General features: G+C 41.2%; 1 protein-coding gene across 1 annotated transcript in view; it reads left to right on the forward strand.

Annotated features, from left to right (window-relative positions):
* Positions 1-10,988, forward strand: part of LOC308303269 (signal transducer and activator of transcription 5B-like) — a 44,365-nt gene extending 33,377 nt beyond the window's left edge. The window contains exons 16-19 of the mRNA XM_080747599.1: positions 4,090-4,245; positions 4,969-5,020; positions 5,668-5,772; positions 8,925-10,988. Of these exons, the coding sequence (XP_080603725.1) occupies positions 4,090-4,245; positions 4,969-5,020; positions 5,668-5,772; positions 8,925-9,048 (437 nt within the window). The 3' untranslated portion in view covers positions 9,049-10,988. The remainder of the gene's footprint in view (positions 1-4,089; positions 4,246-4,968; positions 5,021-5,667; positions 5,773-8,924) is intronic.
* Positions 10,989-13,590: the final 2,602 nt, after the last annotated feature.

Genomic DNA, 13,590 nt, shown 5'->3' on the forward strand with positions numbered 1-13,590 from the left:
TAAGGAGAACTTAAATAATGTACTTTTGGGTGCTCAAGAGTTCCATAACTTATGTTATCATCAAGCTTCTTGTTTTAATTTTGAATCCTTTACACGCAAGGGGCCAAACTCGTTCAGTAACAAGATAAGGCCACTAGGGGTCGCTCTGCCAAAAGGAGTTGTCTCGTTCCTCAACAAGACAACAAAGGGTTAACTGTGCAGCGTGCTGCGCGCATGTTGTGTTCCCTGTGAATGACCCTAGTCCATACGTCACACCGTGGCTCGCAGAGAGAGAAAATGGCGAGACTAGGCTGCATTGATTTCCATTCTAGGCTGAAACATAAAAAGGGCTTTATCTATGAATGAGGTGCAAAGAACGCCAGGGAAGCAGAGATCTGATTGTTTTCACGGCAATAACATGTGCATCTGAAGGACTACACTGGTCTTGTCTATTCACAGCTTTGGTCATCATAAATTGTATATAGACATACTGGCAGTGGTGGGAATGGTAGTGAAATATTTTACTTAGGTAAAAATATCAATACTGAAATGCAGAAATACTCAAAGTAAACGTCCGGAATTCAAAATTGACTTGAGTAAAAGTACAAAATGATTCGTATCAAAAAGTACTAAAAGTACCAAAAGTAGAAAGTAGTCATTATGCTAAAGGTCCCGTTTGACAACTTTTCAAATGTATAAAAATCTTTGGAAAATAACAGATTTACAAGCTCACAATGTGTCACATTATATGAGCTGGGGCTGATCGCTAACTTATGAAAAAAGCAATAAAAGAAAAAAATATGGGAAATACAATTGAGCAAACCATCGAATTCAGAAAAATACAGGATTGGCAGTAATTGAGTTAAGGTATGTTTTGTAATAATCTACAAAGTAAGTCTAAAGCTCCGTACAGACCGGCGAATTAGAGAAGCGTCGCGAATAAACGAACCAAAAAGGCGAAGTATTTGCGATTCGCCTTTTTCCATACACACCAAAAAGCGACGCTAATATGCATATAATATTCGCTTAATTCGCCTAAAAACTACTCGAGGGGGTGATATATGCCTGTAGTGTAGCCACAGGAGAAGCTAGGAGAAGAAAGGAGAGGAGAGAGGAGAACAGAGACAGGGAAACAAATAAAACAATGGAAACTACATCCTCAAGTGATGATGACCTGGTCGTGGTTGTTAGCCTATTAAATAAGAAAAGGAACAGAAGAGACAACATGCGTTCACCGTTCCCCCTCCCCTCAGCTCCGGGGGCAGAGTAGACACTAGACAGGCTCTATTGCGCAGACAGGCAGCAGCAGCAGCAGCAGCGGTGTAAAGTAACAAAGTAACTAATCCACTCATTTCGGATCCTACTGTATTTAATACCCAGCAATTTATTTTAAAACATTAGTCTTTTTGCAACCATGCTTTAACCAGTAAGACATTCGAGTACTTTTTCCAAGCAGCCACACAGACGAGAGACACGGAAAAGGAGAAAGAAACACCGTTCCCCTCAATGCAAAGGGAAGGTCCCTTGACCATTCTCTCTCTCTCTTTAAGTAGGTTAGAGGGAGCTTGCTTTGTTACAGAGAGAGAGAGGAGTTCACCAGCGAATGTTCGCTAAATTCGACACAAGGGCGAATACAAAACAGAGTAGACGCCATTTCGCTTTTTCGAAATTTGCGTTTGGTGTGGATGCTTCCATTGACTTTATAAGGTTTTAAACAAAAAGCGAATTATACGCTAATTCGCTCTTCGCCAATTCGCCGGACCTTAAAGTTTAGTTTAGTGGAGTGAGATGTAGTGGAGTAGAAGTAAAAGTACTGGAAACTGGAAATACTCCAGTAAAGTAAAAATATCTCAAAATTGTACAGTACTCAAGTACAGTACTTGAGTAAATATACTTAGTAGCGTTACACCACTGCATACCGGTAGTTGTTTTCCTGCTGCTAACGGCAGGTTTTATAGTAGGGCAGGAGAGAGGGGTCTACCAGCACCCCAATGACATGTTTTCGAAACCTGTTTTTTTTGGACCGTTATGATGTCTAGTTATGATTTCTGCTTGTTGCCGTCACCAACTAATACCCCATGGGGTTCATTTTTAACCTTTTCTCACAACTATTCCCAATCTGAACCATACAATGGTCATAACAGAAAATGCCATAACGCTTGATGTAAACAACCTACAGGGACAAATGAACACACTTTTCTATATGATTTTGACCCAGGGAATTCATTAAAGTGGTTATTTTTTACATTTAAGCACATCTTGACCCTATTTCAGGAGAGAAACGGCGAAGAATAACCCAAAAATGTTCAAAACACGTCTATACTTCTCTTTGTACAGATGAATTAAGGTGTATTCTTTTGATACCACAGGTTTTTTAGGACCCTTATGATGTCTAGTTATGATTTCTGCTTGTTGCCGTGGTCAACTAATGTCCCATGGGGTTAATTTTTAACCTTTTCTCACATATCCCCAATTAGTGTGGGGATTTAGGGGAGCAAATGCTAAATTCGTGCAATTTTGACTTAAAGCGCGAAATTTTGCACAGATGTAGCCCAGGGCTTGCTCTAATGATTTAGCTAGGGTGCCCGAGTCTGCGACCTTCGGGGTCTCCACAGCGGTCAAATCAAGTTGGGCTTCCATTGACTTTCTATACAGGAGGAAAATACCCAGAAAAAGATTTTTTTTCTGGGTATTTAAGGAGGATCTGAGGGGTCTAACTAGGGGTTTGTCATGATGCTGAATCCATTGCAGGCATTTGTTTTGCACAAAAAACATTCAGTGGGCTAGAAATGGCCTTAGAAAACAATACACGTATGGGTGAGTATTCATGTTAGTCGGAGGCCTTAGGGTTTTTTTTTCTCGTGCTAATCAGTCTAAAAGTTCAAGATTTTGCACAGATGTAGCTCAGGGCATGTTCTAATGATTTAACTAGGGCACCCGAGTCTGCGACATTCAGGGTTGCCACAGCGGCCAAATCAAGTTGGGCTCCCATCGACTTTAGTGATGAAAAGTGATGAGTCATCACTTTTCAGAGTTGTGTGGGTGCTGTGGCGACCCCGAAGGTCGCAGACTCGGGCGCCCTAGCTAAATCATTAGAACATGCCCTGAGCTACATCTGTGCAAAATTTTGAACTTTTAGACTGATTAGCACAAGAAAAAAAAACCCTAAGGCCTCCGACTAACATGAATACTCACCCATACGTGTATTGTTTTCTGAGGCCATTTCTAGCCCACAGAATGTTTTTTGTGCAAAACAAATGCCTGCAATGGATTCAGCATCATGACAAACCCCTAGTTAGACCCCTCAGATCCTCCTTAAATACCCAGAAAAAAAATCTTTTTCTGGGTATTTTCCTCCTGTATAGAAAGTCAATGGAAGCCCAACTTGATTTGACCGCTGTGGCGACCCCGAAGGTCGCAGACTCGGGCGCCCTAGCTAAATCATTAGAGCAAGCCCTGGGCTACATCTGTGCAAAATTTCGCGCTTTAAGTCAAAATTGCACGAAATTAGCATTTGCTCCCCTAAATCCCCACACTAATTGGGGATATGTGAGAAAAGGTTAAAAATGAACCCCATGGGACATTAGTTGACCACGGCAACAAGCAGAAATCATAACTAGACATCATAAGGGTCCTAAAAAACCTGTGGTATCAAAAGAATACACCTTAATTTATCTGTACAAAGAGAAGTATAGACGTGTTTTGAAAATTTTGGGGTTATTTTTCACCGTTTCTGTCCTGAAATAGGGTCAAGATGTGCATACATGTTAAAAATAACCACTTTAATGAATTCCCTGGGTCAAAATCATATAGAAAAGTGTGTTCATTTGTCCCTGTAGGTTGTTTACATCAAGCGTTATGGCATTTTCTGTTATGACCATTGTATGGTTCAGATCGGGAATAGTTGTGAGAAAAGGTTAAAAATGAACCCCATGGGGTATTAGTTGGCGACGGCAACAAGCAGAAATCATAACTAGACATCATAACGGTCCAAAAAAAACAGGTTTCGAAAACATGTCATTGGGGTGCTGGTAGACCCCTCTCTCCTGCCCTACTCCTTATTGAACGTAACTGAATAATTAAAGTGATCGTTGTCGTCTGCTGCCACAGGCGAGAGGCTGGTGTGGAACCTGTTGCCGTACACCACCAAAGACTTCTCCATCCGCTCCCTGGCCGACCGCATCAGTGACCTGAACCACCTGATCTTCCTGTACCCCGACCGGCCCAAGGACGAGGTGTTCTCCAAGTATTACACCCCACCGCTCTGTACGTGGCACTCTCTCTCTCTACCCAACTCACGTTGTCTGGGTCGTTGACATATTGCTGCTGTTGCGAAATTGTAGCATTTCATATCGTTGTTGTCGGGTGGAAACCTTGTATGTCCAAGACCGCTCGTTTTGTATTCATCATTTTAAAAATGAATTAAACTAGTGAAAATAGCAGATCTACAAGCACACAACGCCTCGCTCCGCGAGGCGTTGTGTGCTTGTAGATCGGCTGTTTTCACTACTTTTGTGAGACCGCCTTGTATGATGAAGCAAGGCTTTACTTGGTGAAAAAACGTACAAACTTGGAACTTGGAGATACGAGGTTTCTGCCCGACAGTGACAATATACAGTATATGCAACAAACAAAGACCCACGTTTATTATAGAAAGGCTACTTTCTTTTGAAACTCCACAAATTATATTGCAGTGTTTCAATGGCCCAATTGTTTTTTCAAGTGACGTTTGTAAAAGCATACATTCACTGGGTGAAAAAATGTGTTACAAAATCATGGGATAAACATTTTATGAGATATTGAAAAAGAGAAAACAAATACTTTCATTTCAAGTGAGAAAACCATCACAGGTCTAGTTATGTAGTTTGTACCCGACTACAGCAATGTGTCGTTCTGGTACTCTGGTATACTGTTCCAAATGCTAGTTATGCACAAAAAGGTGCTTGATGTTTCACGTGTAATTTAATTTCTGTTTGTTTGTTCTCACAGCAAAAGCAGTAGATGGCTATGTAAAACCACAGATCAAGCAAGTTGTGCCAGAGTAAGTTATTATCCAAACTATTTGACAAGTAACGAGTACGGTACCTGTGACAGGATGGATTGGTATTTGAATCCCATGTTGCAACTGTATATCCAAGCCCCACATAACACCCAAAAAAGATGGAAGAATTGCCTTTCAGAATGGTCTAGCCATGTCCTTAATATTCCATAAACGATTGCATTTTTTCTGACATGAAGGTATTTTAGGAAGATGGCTTTTGCGGTGAAACCCCAACATTTGTTAGACAACAGAAAGTGTTGAAAGAGAATATAATCAAAATCTCTCATCCAAAATAAGTCCACATTTAACCGAAGCAGTACCCTTTCCAGATACAAATGAAATGAATGTGTTTACATCCTTTGGAAATTGAATGGCAGTGTAATTTCAACTTCAGTTTTAACAACAGTTGATACTGTCTCTGTACAAAATGGTTGTCATTTACAAGTATTCAATTCAATCAATCAATCAAACATCAATGGTTCTCAAACCTTTTTTATTTTTTTGACCACGGACCCCAATCTGCAAATGTTTTGTGCCAGGGCAGGGATCCCCCTCAAGGACCCCTTGGGGTCATGTTTGGTTCCTCATAATTGGCTGGGGAAACTCCTTCATTGCCTTTTTTTTTTGTGTTCCGTTTTCTTCCATAGATTCACCAACCCTGAGCCTGCCGGGAACCTGACCTACATGGACCAGGCCGCCTCCCCCTCTGTGGGGGGGCACCCCAACAACTTCACCCAGATCTACCCCCCCATGTCAGTACGCGTAGGGCTGTCATAATTATTACACCAGTAAGACTCCCTAAATCGGGAGATAAGCGACCGTCAGGTCGCATACACAAACTTTGGAAAGCAATGGTAGCCAATCAGGCGGGAATATGGGAAATGGGACACATCCATGTTGATGACAGGACTGTGGGGCTGTTAAGTCTGACATCATTTTGTAGAGGAGAACTTTTGCCCCCCAAAAAAGCGAGTCTTTTTACTATTTTTACTATTTACTAATTTTTCTTCTCTTTGTTGTTGAAAGGAAAGTGGTAGACTTATACTTTAGTCGTTATTTTTGTCTCGGATCTGTTGAAATGGCGAGGGACAGATATTGACAATAAATCTGCTTGGAGGTCTGACTACAAAATGATGTCACGGCTTAAAAGCCCCGTAGAGATACTGTTTACCGCTCAGAGGCGCCGAGTTTTGTCCACGCCGTGGGGGGGCTGAAGCCATATCCAAATCTGTAGGAGCAGTGTCCAGAAATGTGTTTTTCAAAAATCGGCCAGATGGTGGCGCTAGATGGGACAGATGCATTTTGATGACATGACTTTAAAGATACTGTGTACCGGTTTGCGTGATTTTAGGGCAAAATCTGTAGGAGCAGTGTCCAAAAATGTGTCTTGCAAGAATCGGCCTCATGGTGGCGCTAGAAGAGGGGCATGTGAGAAATGGGGGGTGGGGGTAGTGGTTTGGCAGCCAAGTTTGGCATGGATTGGGGCAACGGTGGCGGAGATATGAGAAGGGCAAAAGTGTGACGTGTGACGACTGACTGACTGACTGACTGACTGACTGACTGACTGACAGCCGGTGAAGCCGGTGACCAAACGTGATCTGCCAACACTATTCATACTTTTACTCGAGTACATTCTGAATTCCCTGACTTTTTACTTGTAACAGAGTATTTTTACATTACAGTATTGATACTTTTACTTCTGTAAAACACTTGCATACTTTTTCCACCACTGGTGTGTATGTGGATAAAAGCCAGTAATTCCATTGGTCTGTGCTAGGCATGGGACGGTATGAAAACTTCATATCACGATTATTGTGACCAAAGAAATCGCGATTACGATATTATCGCGATAATCAAAATATCCCCAACATCCATTATCCTGGGGCGAAACATTTGCCGAAAAAAAGCAGATCTACAAGCTCTACTATTTTTTGGCAAAGAGATTTGGTAGAGAGTGAAAAAATAGATTGTATCAAGTATGTATATTAAAAGTACGTTTTACCAATATGGGGTTTTAAATGGTTCCGGATATGCAGCTCGGCAAATAAATTGATCCCAGTGCATAATGGAGGACGATTTCACGATAAATTAAATCTCCACGATTTTATTATTATGATTATTGTTCAGATATTTTCTAAATGTCCCTCTGAAAGGGACACTTCGATCTGATATTTAACTAAGTAATAACTCGCTCAGTGTCTTTATAGGTTTTTATTGATATAAAACAAACTATTGGGACCTTGAGGTTACAAGCAAAGGTCTTGTCCGTAGGTAATAATAAAAAGAGTTACAGTCACAGTGAAAACGAGAGGTTATTTAACCTGGAAATAGAAACAGAAAACACAAATACAGAGGTTTTAGAAACTACACACGCTAAACACTTGAAATGAATTTGTTAACTAATAGTTCTATTGGTTATACTTACAATAATAGCCTTATCAGATCGATGCAAATAAGATCAGAACGCGCAGTACGTCCGTACTGTCGTGGCACACGGCTTGACTAACGCGATTGCTAGCTGGGGGGTTGTTCTTGCCCGTAACAAAGACAGGAAGCCCCATTTGAACCGGAAGTATTATGAGTTGTAATGAGGATTTGTTTACCCACACACAGTAACTAAACGTTATAGTTAACAGGATTATGTGTATATGTATCATAGATCTTGACTGCACAAGCTATGAGTGGCATTGCTCTTTCTAAGCATGGCAAATGATGATGATTGAATATTCTAGCAACCTTTTTTCTATGCCGTTTGATATGTCAGGTGAACCACTAGGTGGCGCCATGAGACTAAAATACAGTTCATGCAGATTTAACCATGCAGGGATTCAAATAATTCCGACAATTATCGTGAGTGTTGGTGATTAGGTGGTGATTGGTCCTGTGTGGTGCAGAGGGAGTATATAAGGGAGACTTCAACCAGCGCCAGTGTCCTCTCTCTTCACTCCCAACATGGACTGCCAGCAACCTACAACTCATGTTCCACCAGTTTCAAGATTCAAGATTCATTTATTTTGTCCCGAAGGAAATTTGTCTTGGACATGCAGGCTGCTACATGACATACAACAGGACAAGACAGACAGAAAATAAATTACAACGAATAGTGCACAACACACAGTGCTGACATGCAGGTCAAGTGCATACATTACATTACATTACACTAGAGTCATCACACCCCACTAACGGCCTGAGTTTAGCAGAGTAACGGATATGGGAATGAATGAGTATTTGTATCTGTTCAAATGTCTTTTCTTGTTTTTAACTGGGACTCTATAACGTCTACCCGAGGGTAGCAGTTCATATTCTGAATGCAGAACATGAGAGGGGTCAGCAATTATTCTCTTAGCTTTCTTAACTACACTTTCCTCAAATATTGCTTGAAGGGTGGGGTGCTCCCTCACACCCATCACCTTCAATGCAATCCGAGCTAGTCTATTAATCTGTGCTTTTGACCTCACAGTCAAATTACCAAACCACACACAAATTGTATAACGGTTGTACTCATGTGTTTACTGATTTAACAGCCGGGTTTGATAAGGGTGGGGGGGATCCCTTTTGTTGAGTTCCCTTTTGATCTTTATGTTTTGGAGCTAGGAGTTAGTTCATTTCTTGTATTTTGAGTTACTTATGTGGGAGGGAGTTTAGTTAGGGTTATTGTGTAGAGGTTTGGTTTACTTTGATAACTATTCCCTCGCCCTTCAGAAAATTAATAAAAAAAAAACATTGTATGGCTGCAACCCTGCCTTGCTGGTGGTTCATTTGGGAGGTTCCAAGAGGGGGGTCCCACGTCGTCATGTTGCCCCCCCCAGTCCCCCTAGGCTGGGGTGTAACATGAATTGGGTGAACGATGAACGATAATATCGCTTATCGTCCCCATACCTAGTCTGTGCTCTCCTCCCAACAGGAGTGACACCATGCTGGACGCAGAAGGTGACTTTGACCTGGAGGACACCATGGACGTGGCGCGCCACGTGGAGGAGCTCTTGCGGCGGCCCATGGCCAACCAGTGGAGCGGTCAGCAGTCATGAACCTTGACCCCTCGCCCCCAACGCACCCCCAACGCAACAGTGACTCCATGCCCTCAGGACCGCAATGGTAACAGGAAATTACCTTCTTGTAAAAAAATAAGCCTCTAAGTTTTACCGGTTGCTTTTTGTGGCCGTCAACTGGGTCGGTTGGCCTAAAACAGTGGTTCTCGACCTTTTCAGGCCCCCCCCCAAATAATCATATTTTAACCGGGGACCCCCCACCCTACGAGCACTAAGAGTTGAGTCATTAATTTTTGTATAACATGGTTCTATTAGCCTAGTAAACGAACAACTTCCGCAAACAAATAAAATGGTTTCCGGAAGAGGCTGGTTTACGAGGATATGGTTCTATTTTGAATAGCCGTTCTACATGCTCACAACGCCTCGAAACGCAAGGCGTTGTGAGCATGTAGATCTGCTATTTTCACAATTTCTGCCTCTAATATTTGACAAATTGGCAAATATTTAATTTGTCATTTTAGAGGTATTAAAATGTCCTCAAATTGTCACTTAAGAAATGTGCAGATACCCTCTATAGTCTATACACTTAAACTTTATGTTGGTTTGTTTACTGTTGCGTAAGAAAACAATCTTTCATATCAGGTTAATCATCTGGGGACCCCCCAAAATAATTTGGGGACCCCCCCGGGGGTCCCGACCCACAGGTTGAGAACCACTGGCCTAAAACACAACCTGCGTAACTTGGACACATGGTTGACTGCCTGCCAAAGTGTCGTAGAGTATACCAACTTTTGCCAGTCAGTCAGGGAGGGAAGAACGTTTGGCTGTTCCAGTCAGACAAGTCATAAGTTTGTGCCGGGAAAAATCTGGTCTTAACCACCTAACGACTTAAGACCCTATTTACTTAACTGACCAGTGTCCCCCAGGGGTCTAGACTAGGTCTGCTCCTTTTTTCCCCATACTCCAAATCTCTTCGCCGAAAATAGTCATCTACAAACTCTCAAGCTTGTATATCGTCACTGTCAGAAACCTCGTATCTCCAAGTTTCAAATGTGTATGTTTTCTCGTAAAGTGAAGCCCTGCTTCATCATACAAGACTGTCGCACAAAACTAGTGAAAATAGCCGATCTACAAGAACTCAACGTCTCGCATCGTTGTGAGCTTTTACATTTTTAAAATGATGAATACAAAACGAACGGTTTTGGACATAGAAGGTTCCCACTCGACAACAACGATATGAGAATATGGATCATATGGTTCAAGTGGTTAAAAAAACCCACTTGAACTTTTGTTTGTTTTTGAAAAGTTGTTCCAACCAATCTTTCACATCTAATGACATGCCCAAATTAGGAATGCCCTGGTTGAAAGCAGTTAACACATCGGGTGCCCACGTGGTGTCTACGCGTCAATCTCTTTGATCTTTACGAGTGCCCAACGACGCGTTTGACGCGTTGTACAGTAAACTATACTGTACTGTAGCTACTGCACTTGGCTACCGCGGTGATGAAACAACTCCATTTCCCAACATGCAGCGCGCAATTACGTCACCCGGACGTGCTGTGTGTCTCGTTGACTTCCTGTCTAGTGGCTGCACAAAAGTGCTGTTTTCTCCGGATTCTCTTCCTTTTTTAATTTTTTTCTCAAAACGGCAGCCTCTTCTACATGCCGTAACACAAACACTGTGGCTTAGAAATGATAAAAAACGGTCCTGACTGAAAGAAAAGATTTTCGCGAAATAAACAGGACATACTCCGATTACATTTACTCGGATTACTTTTCTCGCCAGTACTCTCGCCGGTAGGTAAAATGACACGTTGCCATGGGCACGAATACATTAAGACGTCAGAGATCACGTGGGCATCCGATGTGTTAACTGTGCCATGTATTAGTCCACGGGTTTTCAGAGTGGGTGACGGGGCACCCTGGGGTGCCGCGACGGCAGTCCAGGGGTGCCGTGAGATAATTTGATAATATTTGGAATTTATTTGGACAGTTGAAAAAATATTTAATCTACAAGCACACAACGCCTCGCATCGCGAGGCGTTGTGTGCTTGTAGATCTGCTGTTTTCACTATTTTAGTACATTTTATAGATGATGAATACAAAACGGTTTTGGACATACATGGTTTCCACCCGACAACGACAATATACTATAAATATAAGGTGCTGGGAGTGAAAATGTAGGGGTGCCTCGGATTAAACAAATATTCATGGGGTGCCCTGAGACAAAAACGTTTGGGAACCCATGTATTAGTCACTCTGTCGTCTTGTACATGCATTCTTCAAGTTTCCCTTCTATATATTTAAAACTGTGAACTATGACGTGACTGACTGCACCGGCTTGTCTCCATACACCGCGGTTATGTGTCAAAATGTAGCCCTAATGGAATGATGTAATGGATCCAGTGTTTTATTTTGTAAAAGTACTGAAAATTCTATCGGATTTTGTTACTGTGATATTTGTTTTTTATGTCTTTGCGAAATGTATACATATTATTGCCAATATTAAGGCCATATTCTTGATGCTAATGCTATCCGTCACCAGCATTAATGTACTTGGAATACTTTGCCTTACGGTGCTTTGTGTTGGTCTGGGGTGAGATTTTGGCAACATAACAGTGTATAGCCTACGTTTTTCACACTTTGACCAACATTCTTTTGCAGAATGAGAAAAGAGAGGGTATAATTTAGTCCCCTTTTTGGGGGGAGGGGGGATGGCAGTTATCATGAAGCATCCTTGCACTTTTTATGTTGTCAAAATGGATCCGTAAATGTGAAGACTGTACAATCTCTGTCCTTGCCTTACAAACTAGGCTTACTCTAATATCTGAACAGGCCTCGTGCGAACATGCTTATACCTCATATCAGCCTTATACCGCCTTATACCTACAGTAATACTCTTCTTTCAAGATTATTGATGTTTCCTTTTACCGTATCTGACAGTACTGTAGGTCACAAACGTGTGCTTATTGTTTGATTAGGAATACCTGGTGAAGTGCTATTAGAGCGAACTACTACCTAACCACACACACACACACACACACACACACACACACACACACACACACACACACTAGGGATGGGACGATAAGCGATATTATCGTTTATCGTGATAAAAAACACTCGCGATAATCGTAGCGTGGAGATTTTCCGTCATGCACTGGGATCAATTCACCTTTTATTTGCCGAGCCGCATATCCGGTACCACTTAAACCCTCTATAATTGGTAAAAGGTACTTATTATATGCATTCTTTTTTTCACTCTCTATCAAATGTCTTTGCCAAAGAATAGACGGTCTCACAACGCGTTGCGTTGTGAGCTTGTAGATCGGCTATTTTTTGGCATATGTTCCGCCCCAGGATAATGGATGTGTGGGGGATATTTTGATTATCGCGATAATATCGTAAATCGCGATTTCTTTTGTCACAATAACCGTGATATGAAATGTTCATATCGTCCCATCCCTAAACACACACACACACACACACACACACACACACACACACACACACACACACACACACACACACACACACAATCCTATGTGTGCCTTATGATAGCGTAGTAAATTAGGTTTTAGCCGTTTTCCATTGTAGCACACTACTCAACTGAACAATGCCTCTTACCTTTAGCAATGACAACTATGATTCTCAATAGTGATTCAGTTTCTTCAGTCACACTGTGTAATGGATAACTATGATACTTGCAATCTCAGGAAAACGTTGTGAAATAAAGGTATCCATGGTTCACTTAAGGTTAGACCAAATAAAACAATAAAACGTTGGTATTAAATTGTACATAATACTTTGGATTTAAAGGTGCAACTTATCACAGTGTTTTAGCTTTTTGTGTTGAAGAGCTTGTCAAAGCATGCTGCAACAAAATGTTTCAAAATGTTTAAAACTGGCAAAAGTGAACGAGCACTTTTGCTTGAACCAGCATTTATTTGATGATATTGTTTGTTGATTTGGCAATATTATGCTCATAGTGTTTGAATCAAGTCAGTACTTAAATACTGTACAAAGTGTATTTTATGTGTAATTCAACTAGCTTAATATGATGTAAGCACACCGTGCAGATTGTCCTTGTTGGAAATTAATCATGTTTACTTACAGCCACATGCAGTACATTTTATGATGGGAATGTTGAAAAGGGAATTAAAGTTTTTATATAAAATCTGACTGAAAAAATAAATTGTTATTGTGTTATTACTGTCAGTTATCATACATCTAGAAAACAAATCCCTCTTCAGGAGGTTGGCCACTTCCCCTGTACGCCTAGACGGATACAGTTCCAGTGGGCAGCTAAACATTGTGGCCAGCTCACTGTTAAATAGGCATTTGTTTCCAATGTGTAAAAAAAACAATGAAGTATAATGAGATAAATGTGGGGAATAATGTAAAGTATCCGTGATTTTAACATGCATTGTGCATCATTATCATAGAGGGAAAAGTCAAACATTTTGTGATTATTAGAAGTGGAGACACATGTAAAAGGGTAAAAGTAAATGGTTGCCTTGCCAGAGCCATGAGTGATTTTATTATTATTATTATTATATTTCTTTTAAGAAGTTGAAAGAA

Source organism: Nannobrachium achirus (assembly GCF_963921795.1).
Source record: "Nannobrachium achirus genome assembly, chromosome: 18".
NCBI classification, from domain to species: domain Eukaryota; kingdom Metazoa; phylum Chordata; class Actinopteri; order Myctophiformes; family Myctophidae; genus Nannobrachium; species Nannobrachium achirus.